The sequence below is a fragment of the Podarcis melisellensis genome, assembly GCF_964234715.1.
Source record: "Podarcis melisellensis genome assembly, chromosome: 2".
NCBI classification, from domain to species: domain Eukaryota; kingdom Metazoa; phylum Chordata; class Lepidosauria; order Squamata; family Lacertidae; genus Podarcis; species Podarcis melisellensis.
The window spans coordinates 6,961,537-6,982,466 of record NC_138529.1 but is presented as its reverse complement, the minus strand read 5'-3'; the positions used below and the strand labels follow the sequence as shown (position 1 = coordinate 6,982,466).

At 46.8% G+C, this 20,930-nt stretch overlaps 1 protein-coding gene across 8 annotated transcripts in view; it reads right to left on the bottom strand.

Annotated features, from left to right (window-relative positions):
* FMNL3 (formin like 3) overlaps positions 1–15,980 on the bottom strand; it is a 110,274-nt gene extending 94,294 nt beyond the window's left edge. For 4 of the 8 annotated variants that reach the window (XM_081900713.1, XM_081900715.1, XM_081900719.1 and 1 more), the window contains exon 1: positions 15,753–15,979. In XM_081900713.1, the coding sequence (XP_081756839.1) occupies positions 15,753–15,869 (117 nt within the window). In that variant the 5' untranslated portion in view covers positions 15,870–15,979. Of the gene's footprint in view, positions 1–15,752 lie in introns of all 8 variants that reach the window. The other 4 variants (XR_014165701.1, XM_081900718.1, XM_081900716.1 and 1 more) reach the window with 2 other exon arrangements.
* Between the last annotated feature and the right edge of the window lie 4,950 nt (positions 15,981–20,930).

The window sequence follows — 20,930 nt, the reverse complement described above, 5'->3', positions numbered from 1 at the left end:
CAAATGAGTGTGCCCAAAAGTTATAGGGGGCATCTTGGCTCCATCACAGGCTAAAGGTGATCTCAGAGCAGCCCCACTGAAATCAATGGACTTAAGTTCATTTATTTCAGCAGGTGAATTCTATGTATGACTAACATTTTGTGCGCAAGCATAAGAAAATAGTTTGTGGGGGGCTGTTTTGGTGCATGGGGAAAGCATTAAGCGTGCACACACTGGTTGTTCACTCAGAATCATCCCCTCCCCAAGCTGGTTTTCATTTAAAGCAACAACAATAAACACTGCCCAGGCTCCACTGCACAATTTTGCACATCATGTGTAGGGTCAGCCCCTTAGAAAACAGGGCCGCACTAAATCTGCCTGTGTTTAGTTATGGCAACAAAGTTTTTTCTTTCATAAATCACCGGCAAGCAAAAGCTGGCCTTTGGGATTTCCAGGGAAACGGAAAGCAAATCTTTTCTCCAGTGCAGATGTTATGCTGTGAAGCAAAGGCTTCCTGGCTATTTCCTCCTGTCCATACATCCTAAACTACCTCCTGCTTGCTCCCCGTACCCCTTTGCCATCAAATCCAGGTTCTGCAGTTTGTTCAAAGTTAAAACACAGAATGTCCTCTCATGATCCAGAGTCTATGGACCCCTCCATGTGGGGATAAATTTCGGGAAAATGGAAGATGTGATTCACAGAGAAGCCACACGTCTCCCTCTGGCAAGTGCGTCCTCCATAAACAGGAAACACATAACCAAGATGCTTAGGGCCAATGGGTGCCTTTTGCTCTTCAAACATACTTCTTCTTCTTCATTGATCACTCGTAACCGAGTAAGATTGTCTTCCATGAAAACGGTCTTAACAGCGAGTCTGTAAGTTTGAATTGGGAGGAATTCAAACATACTAATGCAGATACGTGGGTAGCGCTGCGGGTTAAACCACAGAGCCTAGAACTTGCCGATCAGAAGGTTGGCAGTTCGAATCCCCGCGACGGGGTGAGCTCCTGTTGCTCAGTCCCTGCTCCTACCAACCTAGTAGTTCAAAAGCATGTCAAAGTGCAAGTAGATAAATAGGTACCACTCTAGCAGGAAGGTAAACAGCGTTTCTGTGCGCTGCTCTGGTTCGCCAGAAGCAGCTTGGCATGCTGGCCACAATGGATGTAGCTCAATCGAAACTCAGAATGATTAAAAAATAATAATTGATTAGAAATGGCTGCTGAGCTCAATGTGATTCGACATGATCCCTTTGGGGAAGGGAGGAGCATAATCACAGGCAGAAAGTTCTTCTAGCCACAAGGTGGGTGGGGAAACTGGTCTTGTTGTGCCCTAGACGGAAGACACACTCGTTTGCCATGGCATCAGGTGAGTGTAAACTGATGAGCCAAAAAACAGCCTTGCGGCCAAAATTGTAAGGCCTGGTGGGCCTAATTGAACCAATGGGCCAGAGGGAACCCACCTTATTAGAGTCTAATTCCTGTGGCTCAAACCAGACACAGCGACAGAAGCAGTTTGCCCCTGCAACCTACAAAATGCAGTTATTCTGTTTTGCACGTGGTGCAAAGTTGTGTGTTGTGGAAGTACTGAATGTTAGCATCGACCGGTAACTAGGCCTGGGTATCAACACCCCATGGGCTCTGCAAGAGGGTAATTATCAGTGATGGCATCTGTGTGGTGAATGTGATCATCAACAGTGTTGGATTAAAGGACAAACGTAAGCCCCATGCAAAATCATTATTTGCATCTGTTCTGTTGATTCTTCCCTTCCTGGCTATATTCCCAAAAGCTCACAGATGGGGCTGCAAAATAGATTTATCCAGTCCTGCTAACTTCATACCACAGTATAGATATTGAATGTATAGTCTGTCAGTGTGCACATGGTTCTCCAGTTGTCTCCCATTCAAGCCCTGACAATGCCCAAACCACCTTAGATTGAGTAAGGTTGACACATCATGTGCCACATGTGTTAATCTACCACTGTTGGAACTTACAGATGCACCATACAAGTACCATCTCAAACAATGACTTTGCTACAGGGCCCCCAGTTGCTATGGCCTTGCACAGCCATTCTCCTCTAAGATTCCTAGTACAGTGGTACCTCGGTTTAAGAACAGTCCAGTTTAAGAACGATTTGATTTACAAACTCAGCAAAACTGGAAATAGTGTCCCAGTTTGAGAACTTTGCCTCGGTCTGAGAACGGAATCCGAATGGTGGAAGGGCACCGGCAGAGAGAGGCCTCATTAGGGAAAGTGCGCCTTGGTTTAAGAATGGTTTGGTTTAAGCACGGACTTCCGGAACAGATTAAGTTCGTAAACTGAGGTACCACTGTACTTAAATTGTCTTGTTGAGCTCTGCCTTCAGCAGCAGCTTCATCCGCAACAACGGAACCTATGAAATAGCCTTATACAGTGGTACCTTGGGTTACATACGCTTCAGGTTACATACGCTTCAGGTTACAGACTCCACTAACCCAGAAATAGTACCTCGGGTTAAGAACTTTGCTTCAGGATGAGAACAGAAATCGTGCTCTGGCGGCAGCAGGAGGCCCCATTAGCGGTCTTCAGGTTAAGAACAGTTTCAGGTTAAGAACGAACCTCCAGAACGAATTACCATAAGTACGTAACCAGAGGTACCACTGTATTGCATCAGAAACAGGAGAAGCCGGCTTTCTCCATCTTGCTCAGCATCTTCTAGACCAGGGCAGCCCAACTTTTCAGACCAAGAGCACTTTGACATGGAACCTGTGGGCTGCGCACTGTCTTGTTGCGTGTAAGGGGGGGAAGCAAAGCCAAAATTTGATGCTCCCTCCCCTCCCCAACATTGCCTTCCGAAAGCCAGCTAAGCAAGGCTCTGGGCTTTGGAAAGGAGGCACAAGGCCCTGGCAGGGTGCTAGAGCCCTCCAACCTTTTTCCCAAAGCTGGGAAAGCACTAACTGGGCTTCGGAAAGGAGGTGGGAGGACTCAAGGACCCTGTCAGAGTCCCCACGCTTCCTTCCCGAAGTCCAGCCAGCGTGGTGTAGTGGTTAAGAGCAGTGGACTCGTAATCTGGTGAACCGGGTTCGCTTCCCCGCTCCTCCACATGCAGCTGCTGGGTGACCTTGGGCCAGTCACACTTCTCTGAAGCCTCTCAGCCTCCCTCACCTCACAGAGTGTTTGTTGTGGGGGAGGAAGGGAAAGGAGAATGTTAGCCGCTTTGAGACTCCTTAAAGGGAGTGAAAGGAGGGATATCAAGTCCAAACTCTTCTTCTTCCAGCAACCATTAGCCAGCGCAGCTGGGCCAGAATTGGTGTTGTAGGCTCAAACTGTCTTGGATTTTGATGTTTGGTGGCATCAGAAGAATTTTGATTTTCTTTCATACTAAGTTTCTAGTCCTCCGGCTTCAAAACATGACGCAAACAATGTCTGGTGTAACATAAGGGCCAGGAAGTGGAGTTTCAGGATCAGTTCTGCTCCCCTCCCTGTCCGTCTCTCAGCTATGGGCATCCTACAAATGCATGGGACATGTGTAGATGTTGATATTTTGACACAGAATTCAATGTCCCATTAATCTCAGCTTTCCTTTTTGGGGAAAAAAGAAGCAAGCTACTGTTCCTCAAGACTGCAAAAACTAGGCTGGAATGTGCCTGGCGAAATCTAAGGAGCCATGGAGAGAACTAAGTCGGCTTCCATATGGTGGAGACGTGAAGTTTCAGAGGCACGTGCAATTCCTTATCCCTTCTTTAGCCAGTGGAAGCAGAAAAGAAAAAAAGTTGTAAAATAAGCAAACATACGCAAACTTGCATGACTGACAGAGGTTCTTGATGCAGAACTCTTCATTTTTTTTAGCAGCCCAGAACATACACAGTCCTGCCAAAGGCTGTTACTTATTGGCCAACACCTATGACATCCGAGGGCTGAATCTCCATAACCCTCTAACTTCCCAGTAATTGGCAAATAAAAGCACCTTCATATGCCTTCAAAATGCATATTGGAAACAGAATATACAGTGGTACCTCAGGTTAAGTACTTAATTCGTTCCGGAGGTCCGTACTTAACCTGAAACTGTTCTTAACCTGAAGCACCACTTTAGCTAATGGGGCCTCTGGCTGCCGCTGAAGCCCGATTTCTGTTCTCATCCTGAAGCAAAACCCGAGGTATTATTTCTGGGTTAGCGGAGTCTGTAACCTGGAGCGTATGTAACCTGAAGGGTATGTAACCCGAGGTACCACTGTATAGCTATGGGGAACGAGGTAGAGGGTCTTCTTGGTAGAAACGCCCTGTGGAACACCCTCCCATCAGAAGTCAAGGAAATAAGCAACTATTTAACTTTTAGAAGACATTTGAAGATAGCCCTGTATCAGGTGGTTTTTAATGTTTGATGTTTTATTGTGTTTTTAATTTTCTGTTGGTAGCTACCCGGAGTAGCTGAGGCAACTCAGTCAGATGGGAGGCATCTAAATGTTGTTGTTGCTGTTGTTAAAAGGCCTGCAGATAAACTGCATATGCATAATCTCTCACATTATATGAGTGTTCAGAAAACATGGACTGCCTGTTAAAATGACATTTTGGCTTGCTAAACTAAGGGATCTGCTAAGGACAATGAGAATAGTATCTAATTCTACATACCGATGTGAGTCTTAGATGGTGTAGGGGTCAAAGAAATGAAAGGCCAGCTATATTGTGGTTCCATATAAGAGTCCCCATGTCTTTTTATTCCACTTGGGGGGGGGGGGCAAAGCATTTGTGCCATTAAACAGCTGCATGGCAGGCATTATTTACGTGTTTTGTTCATTGATCTCTTTCCACAAGACATATCCAAGCAACTTACAAAATAAAATTCAAATACACAATACAAAAAAGATTTCTCAAAGCCAGTATAAAAGTCTAAGGTGATCAAACTCTTAAATCCCCCTTCCGCCCACCCCCCCAGTGCACCAAAGAATCACCCAGGAAAAGTACCATCAACTGCTGCAGAAAGATATAAAAAATCCACAGATTTTTATCACCACACCTTCAAACACTAGGGAAGATGCTGTATCTGTTGGATGTCTGTCTGCTGAAGCTACAGTAGCCCTGCCAGAAGCAAGTGGCAATGCTAAAAGACAGCCTGGGAATGGGAGCCAGGATTTTGCTCTTCGCTCCCCCAAAGCTCTAAAACCCAGCACTGGGAAGAGGCAACGCAACCTCACAATTTATTACAAGGCAAAACTTGGGCATGTTTATATTTTTTTTAATTCCACAAACTCATGCCCTATCCTCCAATGCAAGTATTTCCAGCAACTAACAGACAAAAGAAGCATGACAGCGGCTTTACTTTTCAAACAGTGTTCAGAAAAGAACAAGCAACAATTAGGCTGTACTGCTTTTTAAACATCAGGGTACTTCCCCACCACCCTCCTCATTGTTCGAAACATTTTCGCCAAAGATCCAAACAGAGGAGCCAAAGCATTGCAAGCCTGGAATTAGTTGCAGCTGCTTTCTAATTATTCCTCAATTGCTATTTTTCAAGCGTTAATTACAGCCTCGCAACATGTTGGTGGCAGATTGAAGCATCCAATGACGGGACGCCCGAGGGGGCCTTCATTTGTAAAAGCTGCAGCCAAGCTTCTTAGCTCCCATCCTCCCACACTGGAACTCCTGCAAGCCCCTGATTTAGATACAGAACTCTTGCCCTGCTTCACGCACCATTTCTTGCCCGTGACCAGCTTCATCCTAAGCCTAGGCAGCCATTTTGCCTGCTCCAGGATAGGCTGTGGTTGCTAAGCAACCATAAGGTACAGTCTCCCCAGCATCCTCCAGGCAGGGTATCCGCATGGCTAGAGCAGAGTGCCAGCCTTCCCACTTCAGCCTAACCCACAGCGCTGTCCTCTCAGAAGCAGGGCTCCCTGGCTCATCCCCCCAGCCCCTTACCCTAGCAAAGGCTCCCATCTTTCATGGAACAAAGTTTCCGAAAGTAAGCCCTCCCCCTCGATGAGATGCTGTTTCCAGGGAAGTGATGCAATGTGACTGCAATCCGTAATGAGGCCTAAGCATTTGGGTCTCCGTTGAGACTTGGCAACCCACCCAACTGGGCAGCTCTTCCAAACCGGTCCCCTCGTTGGACGACTTTGCGGGGAGTCTATCTGGGTTGCTTGGGAGGCTGCGGTCTGCTATTCCCCCTCAACGTCAGTTTCCGTTCCCCCTCTGAATAGGAAGGAATTCGAGTCCCCCCCTGCCAGAATAAAGCCCTGGGTGTTTCTTCCAGATGGGACGCTGCGAAGATGTACGAGCTTCTCTCTCCTGCTGGAAGAATGCCAAGAGGAAACCGATAGCTATTTCCACCCTTTTTCTACCCAACGTTGTACGGAATTAACTGCACGGGGAGGGATGCCATATGCTTCTATTACGCCATCCCCTTAGTAATTGTGTCTATGGCTGTGTGGGAAATTCAGTCCCCTGCCAGAGACAGCTCCCTTTGAAATCCCAAACCGGAAGTCCAAATTCTGAAACGCAACCCAGCCAGGCAGCTGGATTCCATTGAATAAGGTTTCTCCTTGGGTTCTTTTCCTTTAATAATAATATTTTTTTTATATATTTTTTTTAATGAAGGCGAGAGAGAAAAAGCGAGGAAGTAGGAGAGCAGAGACAGATCTTGCATACTGTGCTGCAAGCTTTGAGAGTTAAAGTTTAAAAGACAACTGATCACAACGAGTAATAACGGGTTTTCCCTGGTCTAGGTATAAGGTGGATTGCAGCCTTTATTTTGCATGGGGTTTTTTTGCTCCTCTGTGGAAAAGACCGGCCACTGTTTTAGCTTTTATAGTTGCTAAAATGAACTTTACAAACTACTGTATAGCTACACGAAGCCTGAATCTAAAGTGTAGAGAAGTATCAGTCACCTCATTCCATTTTAATTTGAGCCTTTGGAGATTTCAGCTTTGCATAAATGTGATCTGGCACTTTCTCATAATTCTACACACACACACCCTTTCAAAGGAGACACACACACACAAATGTTCTTGCACCCAGGGTCAGCCAAGGGATTTTGGTGCTTGAGGGGTTAAAGTCAAATCGCACTCCACATCCTTCACTGATTTCCGGAGAATACAATTCCTGGGGAAATTCTGTATGAGCCTTGCTAAAATCCAGCACCTGTTCTTTTAAGAGGGCCTGTAATGATCTTCCCAATGGATTATAGCCCATGGGTCAGATCTGTCTGTCTATTAGCAAGCCATCTCCCCTTGCCCCAGGATAAGGACACCCCCACCCCTCAAAGTTCTGTATTGAGACTAATGCTTTTTTTCCCCTTCCAAAATGTCCCCGAATTAGGGTTATGCATAGCTGCGGTCATCTTTGCTGACAATACCAAATTATTCATGATGGGGAAAATTAAAAGGGATGACAAAGAGATCCAAAAGGTTTACACCAAGCTGAATGAATTGGTAATAAAACGCCAAATGTGGCTTAAGGTGTGGCAAAGAATCCCAACTTCTCAGATACAATCATAGGACCTGAACTGACAGGGAATGACTTTGAAATAAAGTGGTACCTCAGGTTAAGTACTTAATTCGTTCCAGAGATCCGTTCTTAACCTGAAACTGTTCTTAACCTGAAGCACCGCTTTAGCTAATGGGGCCTCCTGCTGCTGCCGCGCCGCCGGAGCACGATTTCTGTTCTCATCCTGAAGCAAAGTTCTTAACCCGAGATACTATTTCTGGGTTAGCGGTGTCTGTAACCTGAAGCATCTGTAACCCGAGGTACCACTGTAATAATAATAGATGTCTTCTAAAAGTTTGGCAGTTATTTTTCTCTTTGACATCTGGTGGGAGGGCATTCCACAGGGCGGGTGCCACTACCGAGAAGCCCCTCTCCCTGGTTCCCTGTAACTTGGCTTCTCGCAGCGAGGAAACCACCAGAAGGCCCTCGGTGCTGGACCTCAATGTCCGGGCATAACGATGGAGGTGGAGACGCTCCTTCAGGTATACTGCACTGAGGCCGTTTAGGGCTTTAAAGGTCAGCACCAACACTTTGAATTGTGCTCGGAAACGTACTGGGAGTCACTGTAGGTCTTTCAAGACCGGTGTTATATGAAAGGGATATTGGAGGTCAACCCAGTGTACAGCGGCTGGGGGTGGGGAGTGAATCCCATTCTTTGAATCTACAGTCTGACCACACTTGGAATAGGTATAGTTTTGATTGCCACACCTTTTGGGAGGGGTGTGTGTGAGAGAGAAATATTGTAGAGCTGCAAAAGGTACAGAAAAGGGCAACCCAAACGATTAGGGGTCTACAGCAACAGTCTGAGAGCAAAGGTTTGGAGCTATGGGGACAGTGGACAGAGTGAATATTTCTCCCTGCCACCCAATGAAACTGAATAGTGGGACATTTAGGACAGACAAAAGGAAGTACTTTTCCACACAGCGGGCACCTTGGCTGTGGAATTTGCTGCCATGAGATGTGATGGAGTGTTTCCACCCCTGTCATTCAGCCTGGACACTGAGGTCCAGCTCCAAGGGCCTTCTGGCCGTTTCCTCACCGCGAAAAGTGAGGTTAGTGAGAACTAGGCAGAGGGCCTTCTTGGTAGCGGCATCTGCCCTGTGGAACGCTCTCCCATCAGATGACACAACTTTTAGAAGACATCTGAAGACAGCCCTGTATCAGTAAGTTGTTAATATTTGGTGCATGCTGTGTTTTTATCCTATTGAATGCTGCCCAGAGTGGCTAGGGCAGCCCAGTCAAATGGATGGGGTATAAATAAAATAATTATTAAGGCTTTAAAAGAGAACTGGACACATTCTTAAACCGTGTTCAGGCACCGGCCTGAATATGTGAAGGGTTAAACTGGGGGTAGAGGTCACAAGCTATGTCACAACATCCCGAGGTGCAAGATCATTAGTCAAAGGTCAGGAAACCTTTTTAAAAAAAACACCTGTTTTGCACACTTGTAAACTGCCCTCACAATCAAAAACCCTGAGAAGCCAGAGTTCCTGTTTGAGGAGAGGTTTCTAACTACATTCAGGGTGCGGGGGAAGTCTCCAGACCTTCATGGTAATTGCACAAAGATAGAAGAAGCAGCCAGTTTGCCCAAGGATGTTGGAGGCAGGGCATGTTGTGTGCATGAGAGGATAAAACTATTCATGGCCGCTACTCATGGCTGCAGGCTACCTTCCAGTATCCAAGGCCTCCGAATACTAATTGCTGGGAAACAATGTTGGGAGGGCTATTGGTTCTCACAGGCACCTGGTTGTGCCGGGACGCGGGTGGCGCTGCTGTCTAAACCACAGAGCCTAGGGCTTGCCGATCAGAAGGTCGGCCGTTCGATTCCCCGCAACACAGTAAGCTCCCGTTGCTCGGTCCCTGCTCCTGCCAACCTAGCAGTTCAAAAGCACGTCATGTGCAAGCAGATAAATAGGTACCGCTCCGGCGGGAAGGTAAACGGCGTTTCCGTGCGCTGCTCTGGTTTGCCAGAAGCGGCTTAGTCATGCTGGCCACATGACCCGGAAGCTGTACACCGGCTCCCTCAGCCAATAAAGCGAGATGAGCGCCGCAACCCCAGAGCTGGCCACAACTGGACCTAACGGTCAGGGGACCCTTTACCTTTATCTTACCTGGTTGTGCCACTGCAGGAAAAAGGCTCTGGGTTAGACAGGTCTTTGCTGAGTTGCAAAGGAAGGAAACAATTGAGACCACACTCTGCAAACCCACCTGCCAAAGTGGCCCATGGGAGCAGCTGAGGGAGCTCAGGATCCAATCCGCTGGCAAGATGTTATCCCCAAACCTACACTAGCCCCTATTCTCACTAAGATGGCAAATCTTTGCCTGTGCTATACTATTTCTCAGTATAGGTGGAGGTCTCCTCCGTCCAAAAATCCCCTCCAGCTAGAAAAGTACCATCTCCAGGAGAAGGTTCTCGAGAAAGGTTCTCGATGGGAGGGAACTTTGATGCCACAGTAAAACCAATCCTTAGTTGCAGTTCAGATTCACTACTTGAGACAGGCCTGGCCTTCAGCATCCCTCATGATTTTGGCTGTCTGCAACAGCCTAAAATTACACAACTAAATTATTAAAAATTGATCGTCTATATATCTATAACTCAGTTTTGAGAGGCGTGTTTAAAGCTTTGGGAACTAAAAATGTTTTAAAGATGATAAGGTGTTTGCAGGCCTCACTGGGTAAAGAAATTCCATAGGTCCAGCAAAATACACTCCCGGCCCCCACAAATGTCACCGCTTGTTGAATGACATTTAAAAAGATGGCTTTCCCAGCCCATTTGAAAGGGCAGGAGAGCTTGTGCAGGGAAGGTTTTTCTCCCAAAGGAAGGGTGGGCCCAGGCCTTTCACGACTCTAAAGGTCAGTTCCAGAATCTTAAACTGTACTCAAGAAAGTAAATGGCAGACAATGCAATTCACAAACAATATTATGATAACCCTCCCAGTGATGTGGCACTTTAAATTGGCTTATAATGAAGGAATCTGCAATTGGAAGGACAATTCAGGCTTCCTAATGGGTACCAGCTGGACCCTTCAGCTGCCCACAGGAGGCAGGCAAAATGGGTGGGGAGACTGGTGGTGGTTGTTCAAGGAGGCCAGCCGGCAATCCACTTTAAAATAGGGCTGGGGAGATGTTGCTGGACTTTCAGATGGTGTTGGACTACCACTCCCATCATTCTTAACCATTGGCTATGCTGGCTAGGGCTGATGGGAGATGAAGTGCAGCCATGTCTGGAGGGCCACAGCTACCGCATCCTTTTTAAGGAACTGAAAGAGCGGGTTGGCTCCCCGGTCCTTATTCCCACCTCCAAAGCTATCCAGTTCAAAGCACAATATTGGTCAGGTCTCATAACACAGAATAATTCAAAATACAATTTAAAAATCTGGTTTTTAATTTGCGATTTGACCTCAAAATTCAAGATGCGATTCTCAGGTTGTTTTCAACAGAATGTTTCCCAGTTGGTTAAATACATGGGTGAAATCATACGGAAGTCACAAGTAGATTTTCAAGCATTTTCAATGATCCCTTGGGAATCTTCCCTTCCTTCTTTTAACTTGCATCGCCACCAATGACAAGTTATGCTTCTCTCAAACATCACAGCACCTCAGCCTGCTAGTGCAACCTGCTGGTCTACCCAAGATGGTGTCACAGGTTGCCCTGTGTGGCCTGACTTACACATAGCTGTTGACAGACTGTCAAGTGTGTAACTTTGGGCCTTATCTTCCCACCTCTCTCACCAGTTTCCTCTCCCAACTCCCCGGTCTACACTGAAATCAGGTAGACATATAATTGATATCCAGTGCTTGGAAGGAGGAGGGCAACAAAGGAGGTGGACATGTCTGGGGCTATCACAGCCCCTCCTGTCCTGAAGCCCTCCCTGTGCTACATTACATCATGATCTAGCACAGCATTGTGTACATGGGGGAGGGGCGTGTTTCTGTCTTCCATCTCAACCTATACTGCAGGGGCAAGGTAGCACATCTGGGATGGAAGTCAACCACATTTTTGCTCAGAACAAACCAAATGACATTATGAACCTGACTAAGTTAGGTTCATTAATTCCAGTGGGTCTACTAGGAGTAAAACCTAGTTAAATGCTACCCCCATGGTCCTTCTGTCCCTCATCTAGGGCAGGTTACTACCACCATAGGGACACAGGTGGCACTGTGGGTTAAACCACACAGCCTAGGACTTGCTGATCAGAAGGTTGGCGGTTCGAATCCCCACAACGGGGTGAGCTCCCATTGCTCGGTCCCTGCTTCTGCCAACCTAGCAGTTCGAAAGCACGTCAAGGTGCAAGTAGATAAATAGGTACCGCTCCGGCGGGAAGGTAAATGGTGTTTCCGTGTGTTACTCTGGTTCGCCAGAAGCGGCTTAGTCATGCTGGCCACATGACCTGGAAGCTGTATGCTGGCTGCCTCGGCCAGTAAAGCGAGATGAGTGCTGCAACCCCAGAGTCATCCGCGACTGGACCTAACGGTCAGGGGTCCCTTTACCTTTACTACCATATACTTCACTTGAGTGGAGTGTACAACCATTTGCCCTACATTACGGAATTAGAGACGAGACACCGTGTTATGGACTGCAGGGAATATTACAGAACCTCTGTGGAAGCGAACAGGAGAGCAGATGCGATCACCACTGCTTTTCCATAACTCCAAAGTTCTGACCCGTCGACGGCAGCAATAAGAACTGGGGAACTGGATGCAGCGTCTATGCCAGGACTGGTGCACCAAAACTGGAATGGACAGGGGACCAACTACATTGCACCTAGATTGGAGAGTGGATCCATCCGATTTATCACTAGCCGCTTCAGCACTGTAGCACAATGGGAAAGTTTTATTGTTGGCCGATACAGACTCAGTTGGGCTCTCAAATTACACTACAGATAGAGCTCTGATATGTGCCCTCCTCTGCAACCACGTACATAGCATAATGCTTAATCCTGCCCCAGGGAAGGCAAAAAAAAGTACTATACATCTGGTTAAATCATAAATCACCAGTATCAGAATGATGAATGCCTCTGTGAATACACAGGAACATAACATGGATTTCTTCTTCTTCATGCCTTTGGCTATTAAGATTGATACTTTCAAGAAGGCAGACTGTTCCACCTTTGCCCAGGGCTACGAATAGTCCGCACATTCATACTCAAAATGCAAAAAATAAAATAAAAAATCCTACAATTTTGCATCTACTGAATTCAAATTCTGCATGAATAAATTATGTAACCAATATAATTTACACAAAGGTGCATAGCTTTCACCTATTTTGCATAACTGCAATGTTTACTGTTTTATATATTCTGATTTGATAGTCATGGGAATTGAAAGAACTACACCGGACATGAGTTCTAACCCCACAGCCACTGGAAATCTTGTTTAGCCCAGTCCCATGACTAGCTGTTTTTTGAAATTTCAGAAAGCACAGCTCACATGCTTCCAAGGACATATTCAAAACAATGAGAGCTAGAAACTTGCTCTCTTTTAAAGAAAGAAATGAAAACTCTGGCTTAAAAAGATCTTAATGCAGAAAGCTACTGCTATTCAAAGCAGACAATATTAGACTGGCTGGATCAATGATCTGCCTCAGTATAAGCTCTTTACATTCAATGTATTACCAACAACCCTGTATCATGTGGATTTTGAAACACAACCCCTTTTCCTACAAATCAGAGTGAAAATGGAACTATTCAAACAGCTGCATGACCACTGTAGGGAGAATGGACAGAGGAGGGAACTATGGGTCACATGCTGTCAGCTTCCTGTCACTCTGACATCGTTGGAGTGGAATTTTGAAAAAAACAAACATACTTTCCACAATCAAGAAGGAAAAAATCCCCCAGAAATCCCCAAGCATTCTCTACACAACCAGAATCTCTAATGGCTCAGCCACAGTCTCTGAATCTCAAGAGTCACATCCGATGTGTCAGGATCTTTTTATGAAAAGTCAAGAAGCAGAGCATCTCCTTGGAAAAGCCAGGGAAGGAAAGGCAATTTTACTTTGCAAAGAGAAAGATGACCACAGAAGTGTCCCTTTGTTCCCAAGAAACCCTTGGGGCCGTCCACTGGGATGTTCCATATGAGTAAATGGGCAGCACGAACTCTGGTTCTCAAAATGGTCAAATTTCCACTGTTTAAGGAGCAATCACAAAGCCACTCTCTACTCTTCTGGCTTTAATTCTTTTGGAATGAATTCCTCCCTATCAGTTCTTCCAATCACAGCAATTAACACAGATCAACCAATTACCCAATCATTAGACCGCACTTTGGGATAACTTCCCCAAACATATGCTATGTACAAACAGGAGCACTGTCACGGTCCTGCGTTGATTTGGTTTCAACCTCCAGAAGCCTCTACTCACAATTCTAATGCATGAAGATCACAACCAAGACCTTGCAGTCTTCCAAAAGGCAAAACTTATACAGACAAAGACACAAATAAGAAGAGGTGAAATGATCAGGTGAATACGTCCCTTGAATTCACAGAAGCCACCCATTCACAAAGCTTGGCCTGGCACACTAAGCTTATCCTAGGCCTCCTGCATAAAAATGGAACATTTCCCCACTCAAAGCCCCTTTCAGCAGGTGTGGACAATTTATGGCTCTCCAGATTTGTTAGATTACCACTCACATAATCGCTGACCATGCAGGGTTGGAGCTGATAGGAGTTAAGAGTCCCAAGAGCATCTGGAGGGCTAAACAGGCCAGCCACTCTGCTCCAAGGGCGAGGGCATATTCTACAGATCTCACAAGAAGGTTCACAGCAAGGAGTACCATCCAGACCCTATTCTCTGCTCCTCTTTTCCTGATCCCTCTTCTTCTCCTTCCTTTCTTCCTGGGCAAAGATTGGGCCACTAGCAGCTATCCAATCAGAGACTAATTCCTTTCACCCACAAGTTAAGAGTGGCCTTTTCTGTGGACACAGTGGAGACGCAAGAAAGTAGTCTCATACCTTTCCAGACCAGGTCCGCTTCCTTCCTTCTTCCAAGGACAAGAGTTTAAATCCCCACCAAACCCACCACCTACATGCCCTCTGCAGGTTGCATGCCAACAGCGTACAGTGATGCTGAGGGGCACCTGGGGTATTCCACATTCCTGCCAGTACCACTCCTCACAAAACTGGTTCACAACGCAAGCAAACAAGGCCTCTCGGTTGATAAAGGGATCGTCCACAGGGTCCCGCAAGGAGAAACTGGATTGAGAGAGACTGGATATCAGAGGCCAACCAAGGAAAGATAAATGGTTCCAAGGAAAGGGATGGCAAGCGCATGGGGTAGGGGTCATGCAGCTCCATTAGGGTAGCGGAGGGTAGCAAGGTGATGCTACGCTTCTACTGCAGAAGGATCCTAATGCATGGGAGCAGGAATCCAGTCTTGGTGGGGGGTTTGAAAATTTCGAAGGAATTGGGGGATATAGATGCTTGAAACGCAGCTGCAAAGGAATTGGGAAGAGCGAACCCACTGGAACACAAATGGGACCTCAGATTGTGGGGTGGGGTGATCAAAGTGTGGAAGAGGTCAAGGCAGATGGGCAAGAGGATCTGGGGAAGAAGGCACTTCAACTGGGGATCAGGTATGCCATGGGTCAGAATGTGGAGATGGAGAAAAGCTGTGGAAGAGGACTAAGGATCACTGGACCCTGGATTCCTGGCCCATTGCGATGGGCCAAGATAACACTGAAGTTCCCAGTGTGAGCTGACTGCCCTACAAGGGAGATCCACTCAGAATGGTGCCACAAAAGGGGGAGGAATCTGTCAGAATCATGAGTTAATGGACTCTAAGAGGATAGATAAGATTTATAAAGCTGAGACCAGTTGAGGACTCTAGCGAAAACGAGCGGAGAGCGAGGTGAAAGAGAGATGGAAAGAACTTCTGGGAACTCTTGTGGTGAAGAAGAAGGGGAGCTACCGGAACATCTCAGCAACCGCGAGTAATCTGTCCTGCGGAGGAATCGACCAGAGAGCCCCGGTCAGGCAAGAGCCCAGGGTGGGAGATCTGCAGACCCCAACAAGGGGAGTTCTGGATGCAACCACCAGGGCTGCAAACCCCGCGGAAGGCGGGGGGGGGGGAGAGAGATCGAGAGAATGGTGTCCCATATCTGAGGGGGCCAGGAAAAGTGTCTGGAAAAGTTGGAGAGGGAGGAGAAACTGTTCCTATCGAGAGGGCGGGTAGGAATCCCTCCCGCAGCGAGGATGGACTAGGGAGATTTTTCAACCGAGGAGAGCCTTGCAACGGAATCTACCCGCAGCAGCGTCGAGAAGGGGATGCGAGGGATCAACGAGGGGATCGGAGCGGGGGTGGGGTAAGGAAGAGGGATCTCTCACCAGCACCATCGCGAATCTCTCCTCCAGCTCCCCCTGGTCCGGCATGGGCACTTTCCCCGGCGGGGGCGGCAGCAGCCCGGAGCCCCCGCCCGGCTCCCCGCTCTCGGCGTTCCCCATCCCCGGCGGCTCCCGGGGAGGCGGGGACGGCAGAGCCCTCCTTGGCTGCCCGTCGAGAGTACGGAGCCGCCGTGGCCAGGCGGCGGCGGCTGCCTCCCACCAGTCCCTCCCTCGCTGCCCGGCCGGGGACGGGACGCGGCCGTCGGCGCCGCCCCCGGCACCGCCCGCCTGCAGACATCGCCCGCCCAGCGGACGGCGAGCGACGGCGGCGCCTGCCTTCCTCCCCGCCTGCGCCTCCCGGGTGAGGGCCGCGACACGCGCAAGCCCGCTCGTGGGGACGGGGCAGCCGAGTAAACATCTACCCTAATGATGTGCCCCCACCCCATCCCTTGTTCTCAAGGCCCAGCTCTGTGCAGGCGCGCTTGTCTCAAGCCCCCGTTTTCTCCGCGGGGCTAAGAAATGCAAGCCCTGGAAAGCAAAACACGCAACGCTGAACAATAAGTTGCAAGATCGTGCGCGCGCGGGTTTTAAACTCGGCCCCAAGAGTCCACTGCTGTGTTTTAAATTCAGAAAGCAAAGTGTGCCTCCTTGAGAATCTCAATGCATGTGAGAATACACTTTTTTTGCTTGAGAGCATAAAGATCAAACCAAGTTCCGCCGTGTTTACTCGGGAGTAAGACTCTTGGAATCCATCGGGGCTTTTCTTACGCCCAGTTAAGTGCGCACGTAAAATTGCAGCATTTTTTTGCAGGAAAAGTGAGTTCTCTCTTCCCCGCCCCGATCACCCTGGATCTTACGCGCTCTCCACCCGCCTCCCCTAAAGTTCGTGCGCACGCCGTGGAGACACAAAGGGAGCCGTTACTCAGCCCTGCCCAGCCCACTTCGAGACATCCGGCGCTACTTGCAGGGAAAGCAGCGGCTGCCCCCGCCTGGCCGAGCCCAGGATCGTCATAGATCTCGGATCGGCCATTTTTGGGGGATCACTTTGTCCAGGTTCGCTTCGAAGAAACCGTGGAGAGTGCAAGCCTCCAAAAGTGATAAATAATCCAGTTAACGGGGTGCCATTGAAAGTTGTCCTGCCGGCGTGTTTTAAAGGGCGCTCAGCCTCGAGTGCCTGTAACCGTGCGGAGAAGTGTTTAGAGAAGCACACGTGTCGACAGAGATGCCCACGCCCCGGCCCCTTCCCATACTAATCATGCACAGGGCAGGAGCCAGGCTGCGGGGGCAGGCTCCGCCCGTGGCCGACACGTGTCCTGTCCTCCTGTGTCTGTTAGAACGTGTGCAGAGCCTGAGTTCTGGCGGAGACAGCTCGTCGAGTCTAGAACTCCATGCGCTTAAGAGGCCTGGAAGAGCACAGCTACAGAACAGCAGTAGACGCTGCATTATTATGAATAGGTCGGGGGAGGGTAATACCCACTGGTGGTCACTTTCTGACATGCATCCAGAATACAGTAGAGGACAGAAGGATACAATTTGCTCTGTCTCCATTCTACATATCAGAGGGGTTCAGCAAATCATGACATACTTCCTCAACAATCTGGTTTCAAGAAAGGCCTGTTCACTCTCCAGCCAGCCAGCCACACTTTTTTTTCCCCTGGCAAGGCCATTGTAGGAGCTGTTGTGCCTTTCGCTGGAAATTGGTGAGAGCAGCTTTCCCAACGTGGTACAGTGATGGGAGGAAAATTCACACATTTCTACCTATTATGCAGCTGTTAAAGGTACAGGAGAAATTAACACTCCTGAGAATCTCAATTCTCTGGGCCTAAGCATTCAAAGTGGCCTTTGGCTTTTCCTGCTTAACAACTAAGGTTGTCATCATCATCGTCATTATTATTATTATTATTATTATTATTATTATTATTATTATTATTATTATATCACTGCCTGTTCCAGTGTCTTTAACACCCGCTTGATCTTGCAGACATTGGCAGGTAATGCTGCTTAACTCTGTACCATGAAAAGTTTCACCCCTGATTCTGCAAATTACCGTAAACTGAATTTAAAAGCATAGGAGCAGGTTGAACCATTTCCCCCCCTGCTCAGTTGGCAAGCTTTTCACCACTGGCCAGGGAATGCAGCTCCCTCCTTTAGTTTAATTCTTGTTCTGACCATCTATGCCCCAAAAAGATTTTTCTGTGTAACTCAGACACTTACATGTCTCAACACTGCAAACTAAGTAGGAGGCTGACACTTGCTAAAATTAAGTCCTGGGTTCTGTACATGCGTAACAACAATGCAAAAAGCACCCTTTCTCAGCAGAGCTAGTGTTTCCTGTCTTTCCCTCCATTGCAGCCTAATGGAACTGGATCCATACACTGCATATATATGCTAGTTTATAACCCTGTTGGCATTTGTGGATAGCTGAGAGAGGAAGATCAACAGTCTATAAAACAGCCTCTAGCTATACAGTGTCCCACTCTCCCACAAGATGTTGAGTGGGGTCCCAATTCTATCAGGCTGCAGCAGAGGGAGAGAAGGAAAGAAGCAGGGCCATTTTATTGGCTTTGCTGAAAAGGTAGCTGCCTTTGCCTCTTACTCACCTTGCAGTGACAGCACATTCTACATAATTATTGCCCAGCCTTTCTTCATTTGCTTTGGGAAAATCCCTCATACACAAACTCCGCAAGCTTTGCAGAGCAGGTAGTGGTTGCCCTAGAATACAATGGTAGATGCTCAAGGCTGGACTTATCCCTTGCACAGTGCAAGTGAAGCAGGGGCCACACGTTCAGCGGGGTTGACAATGGGAGAAATCTATAAAGCGTGATGGGGAAACATGTTAGTAAATGTGTTAAGTTGTGGGTGAACATATCAGACAACACAGCGATTCTTCAAACAGCTCTTGTTTATTCACAAGCCAGAACAGAACTGAACTGAAGGGTTCACCCAGCCTGCTTATATAGAGCTCCACTAGAACGCAACAGTAACCATTTTCTGTAACTATCCAATCACTGAACGTCACTTTCAATCCCTTATTTGCATATGTGGACCTGAACTATCTACAGTATCCCCCTGCTGGCCCAGGGTGAGAACTTCAGTACATAACAAAATGCAAATTTGTGCACAAAAAGCACCCCAAATGTTTTATTTGCCTGAGAAAGAAAATCAAAATGGCACTCCTCACCAGGGCTCCAAATGCAGGATGGTGGGGCAGGGGGTGCAAATGGGCCATAGCCCCTTTTTGATATGCCCACTTTGGATACTTTTGTTTTTAGTTGGCATTATTTGACAAAAGCTGGAATATATCTAAGGTTATGGCGTGTGAATTTCATATTAAACATTATTTATTTAAAAACATTTATATACTGTTGTTAGCAACACTTCAAGGTCCAGTCCCCTCATAATTTGAGTACTGACAACCCCGCACATGCACACGCATTAAGTTGAAGCATGGTCTACTGAGATGTTTCCTAAAGGAAGCATATTGTGGATTGTGTCTCCATCAGCCAGGCCAGTCCGCTTCCCACTCTGCCATCCTTCATGGCACCCAAAATTGGCCACCTCAACTTAAGGGTAGGAACGCACACCTGCACATTCAACAGACATTCACTGTGGAGCTACTATTGGCTGTGGCTTCATGGTGCATGCCTGCGGTGCGCTTGCAAATACCAGGGTACATGCAGCAAGTATGCACTTCTAAATAATGCATGAGCTAGGAAAATTTAAAATTTATTTACAGAAACATTGTAAGATCCAGGAATGTTAGAAGGATGTTGGAATGAAGTAATGTGGTTTTAGCAGAAACGATATAAAAGATTAGATAAAAATTGATTTTTTAATTGGTGAAATGAGAATGTAAAATTATAGTACACCAAGATAAATTATTAGGATAAAAACCAAGCTCAAAAGGATTTGCTGGAATATTTTATTGAACTAGAATACAAAAAAGGGAGGTGTGAGGAGGTCAGGGAAACAAGTAAATGAAAGATAGGATATGGAAAGAAGGAAATGTTTTTAATTGCTTTTATTTTTCTGTATTTTGTATTTTCTGCTCTTTTTTAGTTTTTTAATTTTTTTCTTTTATTTTTTCATTTTTGTAACTTTTTCTTGAAACTTTAATAAATATTATTCAAAACCATGAGCTAGGTCCCTGGGACCAGGCTGAAGTGGAATGGTGGGCTTTCACATTTATTTATTTCACATTTATCCAATGGCTACCCTATTATTCTGGATGTAAGCAAACGTTACTTTAAAAAAAAATGTAGGCAAACATTTGATCCATAAATTCAGCTAAACTGCAGTACTTGTATGGTCCAGCCCATTGGTAGGTAAACTAAGGCCTGGAGGCCGGATCCGAAATCGCCTTCTAAATCTTGCCTGCAGACAGTCCGGGAATCAGCGTCTTTTTACATGAGTAGAATGTGTCCTTTTATTTAAAATGCAACTCTGGGTTATTTGTGGGGCATAGGAATTTGTTCACCCCCCCAAAAAATATATATAGTCCGGCCCACCACAAGGTCTGAGGGACAGTGGACTGGCCCCCTGCTGAAAGTTTGCTGACCCCTCGTCCAGCCCTAGCCATATTTACTTGGAAATGACATTTGACTGTATCTGACGGGACTTACATACTCATAAATATTCTTAGGACTGCAGTTGGATAATCCAAATTTTGAGCTAAATTGTTTCGTTTAGGCTTGGACTGAAATCCTATTGGAAGCAAGCCCCACTGAACACAAGGAGACTTACTTCTGATTAAACATTTATAGACTTGAGAGACTGTACAGACACACTTGGTGAACAATACGGTTTAGCTGGGGTAGAGGATAATTTGAGTCTCAGTTCTGTGGCAGTCACCAAAAACACATTGGTGTGTACGTTTACCATTTTAACATATGGACTCATTTAAACATGGTCTAGTAACATTGATTGGCCAGCAAAAACAATATAAAAGATGAGAATGCAAAGTACAAAATAAAACAAAAACCAATAACCCACCCTTTGGGCGTTTTATTAAATATTAAATATGCATATGACAGTTGTTGTTGTTGTTGTTTAGTCGTGTCCGACTCTTCGTGACCCCCTGGACCAGAGCATGCCAGGCACTCCGGTGTTCCACTGCCTCCCGCAGTTTGGTCAAACTCATGCTGGTGGCTTCGAGAACACTGTCCCACCATCTTGTCCTCT